The following is a 14,898-nucleotide window of genomic DNA, read 5'->3' as shown; positions in this document are numbered from 1 at the left end:
TAAAAACCTAATTAGTTTACTAACCAGTATTTCTGAGGATTTCGAAAAAAAATTAAAGGACAACAATTTATCTAGTTTCCCAACCAAAAACTTTATAAATGGTTTAATTCATCCAAAAATTCAATTAGTATGCTAACCAGTTTTCATCCAATTTTATCAATGTCAAGACATGGATATATATATATATATATATATATTTGACAAGCTTGATAATTTTTATAACAGATAACAGAAAAATAAAGTCCTCATGTACTGAGATGCCCTCAATAATTACAAATTAAAATAGAATTTTCAATTAATAAACATTTTAAAAAAAATCTTACTCGCCTTCTCTTTGACTGGTAACGGGCACAAACTAACCATTTGACCAACCTTAACACTTTTTGACTCAGTCACCATCAAATATCCAATAAGAAAGAGCCACGTATACTTTGTAACTGTCCAAACTCTCACGTTCAACGCTCCACTCCTCCCTCAATGCTCACAAACCTTAACTGGCTCTCCCCTTCTTTCCCTATATAAAGTCACGCTATGTCATTAACTCCCACTTCACTGCCATTTACCTTATTAAACAGTAAACACTCTCAAGTTCCTAACAATGGCAACAATCTCAGCATCAAATGCCTCCAATCTCTTGCTCATCACCTTGGCTAGTTTGCTCCTAATGCTTGGCACATCAACAGCATATGAGTTCCGTGTCGGCGGAGAGAATGGTTGGTCAAAGCCGGACGGAAACGAGACAGAGTCTTACAACCAATGGGCGACGAAGAACCGATTTCACATCGGCGACATCTTATGTAAATTTAGTATTTTTTTTTTTTTATATATATAACATGTGATTTAGAATTATTCCAATCATCTTTTTCTAACTGTAGATTTCAAGTATGTGAATGATTCGGTGTTGGTGGTGGATCGTGAGGATTACAACAAGTGCAAAACCAGTAAGCCGGTGAGAGAGTTCACAGACGGCAACACGACGTTTCGGTTTGATCGGTTTGGGTTCTTTTACTTTATCAGTGGCTTGAAGGACCATTGTGAGGCTGGCCAGAAGTTGATTGTGAGAGTGATGGTGCACCCTGAAGTCTTGAGCCCTTCGTATGCGCCGTCTCCTTTACCGAATGGTGAAGATGGTTTGAGCCCTGGTTCTTCAGTGAAGCCTAAGTCTAATGGTGCATCAAAGTTTATTGCTGGTTCTAGCTCTTCTTCAGTGATCATGGTAGCTCTTGGAGTTATAATCTTAGTCTTTGCTTGAATTTTCTTTGTCTCTTATTCAGTTTCATTGTTGTTAGGACAACATTGTTGTCTCTTTATTATCATTTGTTAGTTTTCTTGGAAGTTTGATGATTGTTATGGAAATTTATGATTCATATTGATTTAATTTGTGGTTTTGTTTGATTAATTTGATGAAATGAATTGTATAACATGTTTAACTTAACCAAATGATTCATTGATGAAATTGGATACAACATTACAAATATAAAAATTACAAATGAGTCTCTGAACTCTTATCTCTGTCATTCACCTTAAATTGGCTTCTTTGAGTAACAGTCCTAACAGTCTCTTGTAAGTGTTGATGGCTGTTTCAAGAACATCAATGGCTCTTCTTCTATCCTTCACAACTACACCAAGCCATTGCTCCATCTCCTCCAGCTCTTTCACATCCCTATGCATCCTTTTCACACAAGACATACTACTTAAACCATTAAAAGAACAATTACCTCCATCTCTTCGAACTCCTCCGGCAGCCCTTGATACGCCTCTGGCCACCAAAAGATCACTGACACCATTCTGGCCATGTCTAAGAACATTAACAACCTGCCCTGCCTCCCACATCATTATCGTGCCATCTTCTGAGGCCGATACCAAATTCCGGTCACCGTTCACCATCGCAAGAGCTATCACTGCACCACCACTCTCCTCTGCAGACCATGCAACCACACCATTTTCCTCCCCACTCAATCTACTCCTCCTCATCTTCTTCAGTGCCACTGAATAAACCCGACCATCCGATCCTCCGGCATAGGCTTCAGTATCAGTCGAATCGAGTATAACACTCCATAATGCACATTGGAGATGCACAGTCCTTAGACAAGCACCATTAGCCAAGCTCCAAAACTTGATCATGCAATCAAGAGAACATGAAATGATGATTGAATTGCACCCACCTGTACTCCCTGAAGCAATACCAGTAATTGGCATGCTGTGAGCAATGAATTTATACAATGTTTGGACAGTGTCATCATCTGATGATTCAGTAGAGGAGATGTCTAGCATAGAAATTATCGGAAACACAGCAATAGAGCCATCATCGCTGCCCGATATAACAAGTGAGCCATCAGAGTTAATAGTAAGGCATGAGACAGTTCGCTGGTGAGCAGGAAAAGAGCTAAGAAGATCACAGGAAGGTAGAGAAAGTATATAAATGCGACCGGAGAGGCCTCCGGCGAAGAGGAAGGATCCATTAGGAGTGGCAACAAGAGGCGCAACCGGCTCGGGGACGGGGACAGATTGGAGAACTGAAGATGACCACCAGTTGAAGAGGTGGATGAAGCCGGAGGCCGAGAGAGTTATATGAGAGGCGACGATTAGCCCGCCGGAGGTGAAAGCTAGGCCCTTCCTTGGTGATCTAGTGACGGAGAATTGAGTGAGAACAGCACCGGTTAGATGATCTTGAGCAATGATAGGTCCATCAGGTGAGCTTGTTAAGATAATATCTGTTGCCATTGTTGTGGATGAAGTTTTTAGTATTCAAGAAAAGAAGAGAATGTTGCAAACGTTTTTATTAATTGATGATGAAGGACAAAGCACTAGTTGGAGAGAAAGCAGAAATAGCAACGTTGGAAACGAGGGGGGATGGGATGGAAAATGTGAGAGTTCCTTAACTTCATTCATGATGCAGGATGTTAAGAGAAACACTATAAATGGATTGGTTTGTATTTTGTATCTGAGATTTCGGAACATCCTGGTTTTCAATTGGCTTTTATTAGAGATTAATAACAAGTAACGAATTATATGGCTCAATCTTAATTTAGGAAGGAAATAAAATACCATTAAGAGTAGTCATTTTAAATCATTTAAATTAAATATTAAATAAAATTTTTTGTTAAAAAAAATAAAACAATTTTAAGAGATAGCAACGTTGGAAACAAGGGGGGATGGGATGGAAAATGTGAGGGCTCCTGAACTTCATTCAGAACTGTGTTGCCTTGCGATGCATGCAAGGTGTTAAAAGACAGAGAGACCAACAAAGAGCATGTGATGGTTGGTGTGTATTTTGTATTTGAAGTTGGAAACAAAGAGCATGCCTTATAAATCACATGCTCAAATACAAAATTTTTTAAATATTTTTAAATATAAATAAGCGTTCAAATTTGTCCAATGTTTATCTCTTTAGTATCTTTTCTTTACTTGCTCTGTTCCACTGCTCGTGGTGTCCTGTTACCTCTGGTGGCTTATTTTGTAGGGGCATGAGCTCCATCGGTATCTTTTGTTATCTTTATGTTTAATTGAAGTGGTTTATCCATCTTTAAAAAAAAATAAATTGAAACTAATTACTTAATCAATCTATACCTCTACCATTTTTACAAGCCATGTTAATAATTTTTATTGTTATTTAACAATTTAATATTATCTAAAATTTTGGTATTCTATATGGTGGAAATTATAAAAAAACAAGTATTTAAATTCTTAATTTTTAATTTAAGAAAAAAAAAAAATCAAATCTTCTATCGTAAAATAATTGGTGTATATCATTTAAATTAATAATAAAATAAACAAACAAAAAGATAGTACTATTTGATAACAGCTTATACAAACATGAGAGAGATAATAGCCTTTGAAAGCTTAACTTTCCATAAAAAAAGATATCATTGATATGAGCTTAAATGCACGAAGGAGCAAATGCTTAGAAAAAGATAAATACTATAATAGGCTAATAGTTGTGTTTCCAACAAAAATCTTATTAAAAAAATGGGAAAAATTACATGTCACCCTCGTAATTTTCAAAACTTCCCAAAAAAACCCCTCCTACTTTTTACACACCACGGACAGACCCTTCCGTTAGTGTTTAACTTCCCTTTTACCCCCTACTGTTCACTTCAAATGGGTCCATGTTGTGAAATCCCATTTTTGGCCCACGAAAAATAGTGGGAAAGGAAAGCGCCAAATCACATCATGTTCAACCTTTCTGAAGGGCTTTCGCTTGGTTTCGATGAGACAATGCCAAGGAGTTACATTACATCTTGTTATTCTCCTCATTATCATACCCGAAATATATAAATCGGTTTCTCGAGCGGAAAATGAAATTGATTTCCATCGGATTGGTCAAGTGCACTTCATCTTCAAATGAGTCGTAGTCGATTTTATTGTCGAGGCGAGCATGTGCCATTGTCGTCTTCTCGTTTATGGTTGTAAAGTTGTATTACGACGAGAAGAACAGTAATTACGATGAGTTCATTTCGTTGTAAAGTTCTTCTCGTTTATGGTTATCTATTTGTATATTTTTAAATAATGTTTAACTATTTGCTATTATCCGTTTAAATATTTTACTAATATGTTTAATAATTGTCATATCCGTTTAACACTTCCCATCTCCGTTTAACATTATCTTTACATGTATAACTATTCATAAACGTTTAAATTCTCAAAAGTCTCGCGTAAAAGCGGTGATCTTTTTCGTTTGATCCGAATTGTTGGCATGTGGCGCGTGGCGGTGTGCAGGTTATGGTATCCGTGCGTAAGAATTAATGACGGCATTAATTCTTATGCGCGGTAACATAAATTTCCGAACACCCGTTCGTTCTCATCGATCGATGTCGGCCATCGTGCGTTTAACTTTTTTTCTCGGATCACGAAGAGTCGACCGCTTGTGGACTTCACACCATAAATAACCAGGAAGAACCCTCCCCATGGACAACCACTCCTCGTCGTCCTCATCATCCTCCTCCTCCTCCTCCTCCTCTTCCTCCTCTTCCCATGGACAACCACTCTATCTGAAAGGATGTTTCGTGAGCCTTCTTCCTTATCTTGAGAATCAATTAGCCGTAATCACCGAACTAGTTAAACTATCTTTTCCTGCCCAAGCCGAAGTCCTCTCATAATTGCCTGAATGCAGAGGATTCTCCGGGAGTGGATGACGGGAAAAGCGATTAAGAGAGCATTTCGACTTGGGTATGAAAAAGAAAGTTTTTCACGTATTGCGTGATTGCGGAGGATTCTCTAGAGGAGGGAGATCGTGAAACATCCTTTAAGACGAGGTTGACATTTACCACTGAGACTTTCTACGTTAGCGTTTAAGAAAAATGACGTCGATGTACAAGCTATTACGTTACGTGTTTAACTATCAGGATCGTCGTTTAAGTCCTACCATGACACATTGATTAATAGTCGTTTTTCATGAATGTGTGTTGTTTAACCTTTTTTTAATGTTAGTACGTTTTTGCGGGGTTCAAGTTGATGCGCTTGTTATGCAGACCGCTGTGAGCGTTCGAATGTCATGGGACACTTGTTTTCGTTATACGAGGGTCGAGTCGTGAGTGTCCAAAGTCCGAGCGGGACGTTGTAAATGTTGTAAATGTTGTAAATCTTTGTAAATGTTGTAAATGTTGTAAATCTTTTTATAAATAAAAGCGAAACAATCGTATTTGATCGTGAACTTCGAAATTTAAAGCAGAGACCTAGTAAAAAAACAATGTGGGAAACAAAAAGCGTCATTGTAAACAATAGAAAAAGTTAAACAATACTCAAGTTACTCTTTAAACAATGACAACGGTGTTTAAGAAAAATACGTAAATATGTTTAAACAGATGACCGGGAGGTACCCATCTAGCAACGCGATGTCGATTGAAAAGCATTCAATTTAAACAATAACATATTATTTACATGATATAGACTTTTAGTTAAACAGTTAACCGTTATTTTTAAACACTATATGTATCCTGTTTAAACATAAAAAAAGCTTGAGCGTTTACGAGAGACTCATGTTGAGTTGAGAACTTTCATTCGAACGATGACAACATGTCTTCCTCGCGACAATGACATATATTTCCCTTTTTGCCCTTGGGATGGAGGGAAAAAAATACCGCAATCACATCACGTCTAATCTAACCTCTATGCATACAAGCTAAGCACTTTTTGTTTGCGATTACGATCGCTGTTTGTTCTTTACATCTTCTACTTCTTCTTCGTCGTCTTCGTTTTGTTCTTCATTTCATTAGGTTTTAGTACGATTTGGTTTTCGAAATCGATATATTATGGAGAGTTTTTGTGGTATTGCTAGATTCAACGGGGAGGGAAGAGTGCTAATGTTCACGGCTCGAACTTCTTGGGAATTGGTGTTAGGCTGAGATATGTGAGCGATGGGGTCTCAAGTTTCTCTTGTCGGGGTTAAGTTCATCACACCGGATGGATATAAAAGCGGTTTGCCCAATAGAAAACGATGTTGACTTCCATCGGATGTGTCACGTCCACTCCATCTTCAAATGTGCTGTAGTTGATCTTGTCGTCGAGACAGAAAATGTGGCATTGCCGAATCCTAATGAAAACGAGGTTTACTCGTTGTAAGTTCCTTTTCTTTTAATTATTTCAGTTGTCTGGGGTCATTATTGTTTAAATATGTCCGTCACTGGTTAACATATTGTACTAGTCCTTTACGTTATTAGTTAATTGTTTAAGTATTTAATTTAACGTTTAACTATTGTCATTATCGCTTAAACATTATATTCTCCGCTTAACATATTGATCTTTTCATTTGACTGAAGTGTTGGCAGGAATTCAGATTCTGCGAGTGCTCCCATTCATCCCCATGGTGACCCTGACGGTGTGGGATGTCTTACTTCCTCGTCAGATCATTCGAAGTGTTGTCGTTGGATATTGGTCAACACGTTTTGACGGTGTCGAACATTTCAGGGATGTACTTCAAAATCATGCAATCAAAAGGAATTTTGACTTCAAATTCATAAAGAACGAAAAAAACATCGGGATGATCGTGGAATGCGACTGCCGATGGTTGTCGTTAGCGCCTTCATGCATCAAAAGAGTATAACAAAAAAATACTTTCAGAATCAAGACAATCAACCCGTCACACACTTGCGGTGGTGGCATAGGTTCGGCGTCACATCCGAAAAGCGTCCAAAAAATGGGTTAGCGCACGAGTGATTCGAAGCTCGAGGGACCGTCCCTCGTATCAAGGCCATCGACATTCGGGAAGGACATGTTGCGGGGAACATGGTGTCCACATACCATACAAGCGAGGCTTGGTTGGGAAAAAGAGCATGCCCGGGTGGTCCTCGACGCAGTGACATCTCCGGCTATGATCTGCTTTGCTTTGGTATGTGGATAAGGTGGGCTGAGACAAATCCGCAGACGTTGCGATCGTGGAGAGAGACGGTGATCGTTTTAAACGTGCATTCTTTTCTTTCAGGGCGTGTATTGTGGGATTCAAGAGGGCTTGCAGGCCGCTGCTGTTTCTCGATGGTACCCACCTCCTTGGAAAATATCGGGGTACACTACTGGGTGCCACAGGGAAAGATGGTAACAATGGTTTTTTCCACGTCGCCTTCGGTATAGTCGACAACGAGACCGATGCCAATTGGACTTGGTTCATATCTAAGTTGGGCGATGCCTTATACGAGGGTGGAGATTATCATGAGATAATTACCTTCGTGTCGGACGAGGTCCAAGGGCCTTGTGAGCGCTGATTGCGAGAGTCTTCCCTTCTTCGCCACATGCGTCATCGCCTTCGACATTTGGAGGCCAATTTTATGAAAGCCAATGTCGGACTTGGGAAGGCATTGAGGGAGGAGTCTCGGGTCTATATGCTTCCGCATTGCGTGGGCATCCACGGCTAAAGATTTCGATGATACCGTGAATGAACTGCAGCCATATCACCCGAAGCTCATCACTCGGTTGATTAATAAATCGGATATGGCACATTGGTCGAATTATCTGCTCGGAGGTGATCGTTGGGGTGAGATGTATTCGAACGTCAGCGAGTCGTTCAATGCTTGGATCAAGGAAGCTCGTCATTTACGGGTGATGAAAAATGGTCGACTCCATAAGGTCTGCGAATGTTGATTTACACTTAACATTTAGTATTACCCTTTAAACATTCTCAATCTTTGTTTAATTACACTTTTCTCGACTTTAAATATTAATCATTTCGTTTATTTAATTACAATAATGTTTAAACATGTTGACGAATTATTTAACCATCACCGCCTTTGTTTAACCTTATTTGCCGAGTTCAAGTTGATGCGCATGTTATGTAACCGCGTGAGCAAGCGACCAAATGGGAGACCTACTTACGCCCGGACATACATTCGAGTTAGAGATCATTGTTGAGGAGCAGCCGAAATCTTCGTGTTGGTCGTTGTGTCGATGATCGTTACGAGTGATCGACCAACGCAAAGCAACTCCGTGGATCTCGCCATCGTAACTTGTTCATGTCGAAGGTGGCAAGTTTATGGTATCCCTTTCGCAAACATGCTTGCAGCAGCAATAATGCATGCAGACACCAACGTACATCGATTTATGAGCGGGTACTTCACCGTCGACAATTACAACCGGCATACAATGAAGCTATATTCCCCTATACCCGACGTACGATGCAGCCTTCGAGGCGGAAATCGTGAGCTTCGCTCTGCGATCACTGTGATTAGAAGGCAGACTGGGCGGCCTAGACGAAAAGAGGATCGAGTCGCAAGCGTTTGATGTCCGCGAGTTACATTGCGGCCAGTCGCCAAGGATCCGGTCACAATCGACGATCTTGCAGAATGAAACCGTCGCCGACTAGGCATTGTTAATAAACCGACGATGACGGAAACATTGTGTATTTATAACTGAATTGAATGTATTTACACGGAGACATTGTTATTTTAAACGGATACATCTGTAATTTGAAATATTTCAACCGATGTTTAAACGATATATGGTATATTTAAACAATGAAACGGAAATGTACACAACTACAAGCGTAAATTAAACAATGAAATGAAACCGAATGAAATTTAACCTGCCTTACAATTGAAAACAAACAAAAATTTACATTGAGATATACAAGTCATGTTCTTCGAAAAACAAAAAAACAATGAATTGAATTGTGTATTGATGGGCAACTTTCCATATTTAGTTAAACAATAAGTGCATTCATTTAAACAGAGAAAGTGTTATTTTTAAACGGGTACAACGTAATTTGAAATATTTAAAACCGATGTTTAAACGATATATACTATATTTAAACAATGAAAGTGAAATGTACACAATCACAACGTAAATTAAACAATGAAATAAAAAACCGAATGGAATTTAACCCGCTTTTACAATTCAAAAACAAACAAAAATTTACATTAAGATATACAAGTCATGTTCTTCGAACACGAAAACAATGAATTGAATTTGTCCGATTTACATTTGAAAACAAAAATCGTGATACGGATATACAAGACATGTTATTCAAAAAAGTAATTTAACCCGCTTGTGACGACCCCCCTTTGTCATGGACGACGCTGCCGCCTCCCTCCTTAAGTATGCGGGTAACATACCGTATCCGAGGTAAGGAACGTCCCTGCTCTGCGGTAGCCGTAACTTCTCACCCTACGGTATTGCTCGATAAACCGCATGACGTGAGACGGCGCAATCGACGCTTCCTTGTTTTTGGCGTGGGGTTTTCACGTAGCCGCTGCGAGCGGGTACTTTGTCGTCGCCGACTCGCCGAACTCCATATCGACACAAGTGTCGAATAGATTCCGCTGTCGAGATATGCAAGTCGAGATTAGAATACCGATTTAAATACCAAACAGATATTAATCGGACATAATTAAAGAACTTACCATGTCCAACGCGTCCTTATCGTACCCGGACATGAAGAATAATGCCTGTATTCTTGTTTATCATTGTCCAGGACGACGACATGGAAGTGGCCATTCATGATTATCGGGAGGATGACAATTTGAACTTCATGCAGTTTGCGCACAGCATCCCCGATCATAGCCATAATTGTGTCATGTGCGTCGTCCCCGCTGACATAAACAGCAGTAAGCGGATCTGATGATGGAGGCGCGCTTCTTGTAAGGATATGGCTCTTTGCTCAGCGACTTTTTGTATTATGCATACGAAAGCGTCCATCACATCATCAGTGACCATCTCCTTCCCTTCAAGCAGCGTGTATAACCTCGTCGCGTGTAGGGTCTCGACAGCGTCATTCTTCCACACGACAGTGCTGAGGTTAAACGATAACAGATATTAGAAGACCATATAGTAAATATTTAAATGATATTATCAATTGTTACATGATATTATATATAATTAAACGGTAAGGCGAAAAACTTAAATGATAACATAATTGTATTAAACACTATTAGGTAATAGTTAAACACTATAAGAAACTCTTTTAAAACAATATCATAAAAACGTTACACTTACCCGTCCATAGAGCAGTTGAGGAAGATCCTCATCAACTCCCTCGCTCAGATTTGTTAAGACGACTCAGGCCAACCCATTTCTTCTTCTTCGGAATAAAAGCTTTCCGAGCCGTCCCCGGTCCAATTTTTGATCGGCCTTGATCATCTCTCTCGTTGCTCGGTCGGGGTCTTCATCAGATCTTCCTTCGATCGCGGGGACGATGGCGACAAGATCAACCTGCAGACACATCCTTACATTGTTGTTCTTGTTGTGGGATTGTGTCCGGCTCGCGATCTGGAGACGACGGCGACAGATCAACCCGCAGACACATCCTTACATTGTTGTTCTTGTTGTGGGATTGTGTCTGGCTTCGATGCGGGGACGACGGCGACAGCATCAACCGCAGACACTTCCTTACATGGTTCTTGTTGTGGTGGGATTGTGTCCTCGCTTGGGTCATGCGTATCGTCGGCCACGGCCACGGCAGAACGGATTCGACGATCTTCTCAACCGTGGCCATGACAACAGAGATCATTGGGAGACACACCCTTAACTTGTTCTCGACCTTCGTGGATTGTGTCCATCTTTGATGCCGCATCTCGGCGACGGTTCCACGGGTCGACGATTTCATCGAGAAGAGAGTCAACGACCTTCTCAACCGCGGCAACGGCCACATCATCTACGATGTCCTCCACCGTCATGGCCATGTCATCAACGGCGAGCACTCGATATGACATCGACCGCCGATGGTGTTGCTATTGCTTTCATCGTCAGCCGGCGGTGGAGACGAGGCAGATTGTTCTCCTCTTTTTCGCAAGTCTCTTCGAATGTGGCCGCCTTTGAAACGACCTTCCCGATGATGTCGTCGTCGTCAAATTCCGACGCCTCGTTCAGTCCCGGGTGCTTTGGTTCTTTCGAGGGATGGCGCAGCGTGCCGCGAAACGTCCTTCCAGCGCCTCCACACGAGCGACAAGCCGAGGAAACTCGGTCATCAATATCCGGCATGCTCGCATAAGAGTTGCGTGACATCTTCGCCTAATGTCACATGGGTGGGACTGCCTACGGTCGGAGGGCCGCCATGGTCGGGGATCCGTCGTTGTCGTGGTAGGAGGGTTGTCTGCAATCGTCGGGGTAGGGGAGGGCTTCTCCCGGCGTCGAGGAATCGTCGTGCGCGTGGTGCGGGTCGGAAGTAGGAGAACCGGCGTCAGTCAAGCACGATAGAGGTCCGCCCTCTCATCCCGCCTTCGAGCTAGTGGTTCCCGGAGCAATGGCATCCATCCGCTCGGTTGGGCGCCAACAAATATTTCTTCTTCAAAGATTCACGGGAACCATTTCGAGAAACTATATATTTAAACGTTATAGAATATAATTAAACGGAGAATGTAATATTTAAACGGTTATTAATAATAGTTAAACGGTAAATACTAAAGTTAAACGCTAAAAACAATGTTTAAAACATTAAAGACTTATGTTAGACATCGTCCATGATTTATTACCTCTTTTCCATCGAGCGACGACAAGCTCGTTTCTACCGCCGCTGGCTCCGTGAAAGTACTTTCACCGTAGCACGAAAGCATCCTTGGGATCTCCTGAACGGACTTTTCTTCCCCGCTCCGGCCATCTCAGTAAAACCGGAGCGTTAAGCGCGACCGAGCAACCCTTAATGCACTACCCTCGTGTTGGTCTTCTTCCCGCGCAGATCTATCTTGCACTCGGGCCGCTCGCTGGAATATCCTCCATAAGCCACTTGTGCGTCGCCCGCGCCTACGCGTGACGCCCCATGGTCGGTAGATCATCGACGTAATCAACGATCCAGCTCTGAACCGAGCATGATGTATTTGGGAAGAGGACTCGTCCCCATGAGGTACACCATCGGGAGTTTGACAAAAATTATCTTCTTCTCCCTCGTCGAACAAGTTGCAGCTGAGTGCTCTTGATGGAGTCTCCGGTCTCTCGTAGGGTCTTTGATAGATACGCCTTCGACGACCGACCGTTTTCTTCTTCCGAAAGACCACTGCGCCGCCATCGCAACGCGACCAAGAACGAGGGCCACATCTTGAGGTCCGAAAACTCGGCAGCTTTCCCGATCCCGAATTTATTGGTGCGACCATCGTACCTTTGCAAAAGAGAATCAAGAAGGGCCCTCTCGGTATATGGCTTCCACTCAGATGACGCCGCAAAGCGGTGTCCTTCGAATAATCTCCCGATGTCAGAGGGTCATGTTAACTTTCATTCAGCTAAGGTCTCCACAACCGGTGTCAAATAGCAACGCCCATTAACTAGGTTGACCGCCATAATCACAAGCCTGCAGTATTGACAAAAGTTTAAGCGTTAATATAAGGTTTTAAACGGTAAACTCTCACTTATTAAAGCAGAGATATAAAATGTTAAGCAGAGACCCATTTTGTTAAAGCAGAGACGGAATATTTCATGAGACAACAAATGTTAAAGCAGAACATCTCATTTTCTTAAACGTCAACCTCATTTGTAAAATCGCAACCATATCAAACGAAAGCGGAAATGTACATTATAAATATTACACAAATCATAACAATCGAAAAAAACTATTTCGATAGTGTATACATACTGAAAATGCAAAACAAAAACCCTAACCGAGAAATCTCCTGCAGACTAACAAAAACCCCAAACTGAGAAATCCCCTGCAGACTTCAATATCTTCCAACAAAAACAGAGCACAAAACAAAACCGAAAAAAATCTTTCTTTATGTAAGCAGGTTAACATAAAACCATACTCAATACCTTAGATTGCAAACCGATGAAATGCCAACTAGTTCGTGGGGACTTCTCCTTCGAGATACCGGGTGGAAAGGGAAAAAGGCGATGAAATGGCAATTACAGAGGCTTCGCCGGTAGAGACAACTTCGGAGACGACTGGAAATGGAAAAGTCGAAGACGTGAGTTGAGAAAAAAGCAATTAAACTGGGCTCCAATAAATTCGTCTCTGGGGTTACCCTACGGAAAACCCCCACTTCCTCTCAAATCGCCGAGATGGCTGCAGACCCACGACTCCCCATGCAAGGGCATTTTCGTCCAAAAATTTGAAACTCACTCCGCTCACATCCGTCTACGGGGTTTGGGGTTTGAAAAAAACATAGACTTTTAAAAGGAGGGGGTTTTTGGGGATTGCAAAACTAACGGGGTGTTTTTGGCAATTTTACAAACTTAAAGGGTTTTTTTGGCAATTTCCACTAAAAAAATTTAATAATAATTAATTTTTTTAATTAATTAATAAGTTATTTTATATATTAATTAGATAATAGTTTCATTAGTACTTCTATAACAGAAATACCACAAAATAAAACAGTTACATACTTCCATTGTACTATATAAATGCAAATAAAACAGTTACATATTTTCAATTGTACTATACCAACTGATGCATAAAAACTGAAACGTTGCATTTCAAATAATAGCTTTAACAATTCCCCAAAAAGAGAGCTGCCTTTTTACATAAATATTAATTAATTATTATTTGTGATATTAGACTTATGTAAGTATAATTTTGTTCGAGCGTAGCGGCCGGGTGCATTTTCAGACCTGTATTTCCCTTGCTACCCTTTGTTGTTAAATATATATATATATATATATATATATATATATATATATATATATATATATATATATATATATATATATATATATATATATATATATATATATTGGTTAAACAACTTAAACTTGTAGATAAAATGAAGTATTTTTTTTTAAAACAACACTATGTTTTTTTTTTTTCTCTGTCTCTTTTCAACGTGACAAACTGCATATGTTTCAAACATTTTAGTCTAACATATTATTACATGCCACATCTTGCTAAAGGAAAAAAAAATCAATGTACCATTTCCATGTTTAGTGAACGAAGGCACTAATCATAGTTCAATATATAAGGTTAAAAATGATGGTTTACATCACTGTTGTAAACACCAATCTTTACATCAAATAAAGGCAAACTACAACAAAGGCAACGTGAGACGCTACAACAAACTACTCAAACAACACAACACAAATTACTAAAACAGCACATAACAATGAGGATAAAAAAAATATAGAAAAAACCTTGGAAAATACAAACAGATTTATGGGTTCAATAACGGCAAATGTGAGCACGGTCTGATATGGGTCACGAGGAGGGCAACTTGTTAACCTCTCTTGGGTGAATTTTGATGGAAATAGACAACTTTAAGAACAAATTCGCCTCTTTTTTAGTGCAGAGAGGAAAGAAAGAAGAAGAGGAAGTTATCTAAAACTGGTTCTGTCCACATCACGCGCCTACACGAGTTCAGAATTTTCAAGTCAAATTCTGAATCCAGACCCTAATCCAGAATTAGAAACTAGGATGGGCCCAATATACATGGGCCTCCAACAAATTTATGGTTAACTTGTTCGGTCAAGCTTTTAGCCTGTAGCTCCACTCCACCGTCCACTAATGCACACGTTTTAAGTTTGATAACGTGTGGCCATCGGTTCAGTCCTGCTCATCGG

At 40.5% G+C, this 14,898-nt stretch overlaps 2 protein-coding genes across 2 annotated transcripts; one reads left to right on the top strand and one right to left on the bottom strand.

Moving 5' to 3' along the window:
• Positions 1–598: 598 nt before the first annotated feature.
• Positions 599–1,252, top strand: LOC120267230 (early nodulin-like protein 1). The gene is made up of 2 exons (XM_039274918.1): positions 599–797; positions 876–1,252. The coding sequence occupies exons 1-2, from the start codon at positions 599–601 to the stop codon at positions 1,250–1,252; spliced, it is 576 nt and encodes a 191-aa protein (XP_039130852.1).
• A 266-nt stretch (positions 1,253–1,518) lies between these two features.
• On the bottom strand, positions 1,519–2,724 carry LOC120267229 (protein ROOT INITIATION DEFECTIVE 3-like). The gene has a single exon (XM_039274917.1). The coding sequence runs from the start codon at positions 2,722–2,724 to the stop codon at positions 1,519–1,521; it is 1,206 nt and encodes a 401-aa protein (XP_039130851.1).
• Between the last annotated feature and the right edge of the window lie 12,174 nt (positions 2,725–14,898).

This window comes from Dioscorea cayenensis, chromosome 8, assembly GCF_009730915.1.
Source record: "Dioscorea cayenensis subsp. rotundata cultivar TDr96_F1 chromosome 8, TDr96_F1_v2_PseudoChromosome.rev07_lg8_w22 25.fasta, whole genome shotgun sequence".
NCBI classification, from domain to species: domain Eukaryota; kingdom Viridiplantae; phylum Streptophyta; class Magnoliopsida; order Dioscoreales; family Dioscoreaceae; genus Dioscorea; species Dioscorea cayenensis.
This window is presented reverse-complemented; position numbering and strand designations above follow the sequence as displayed.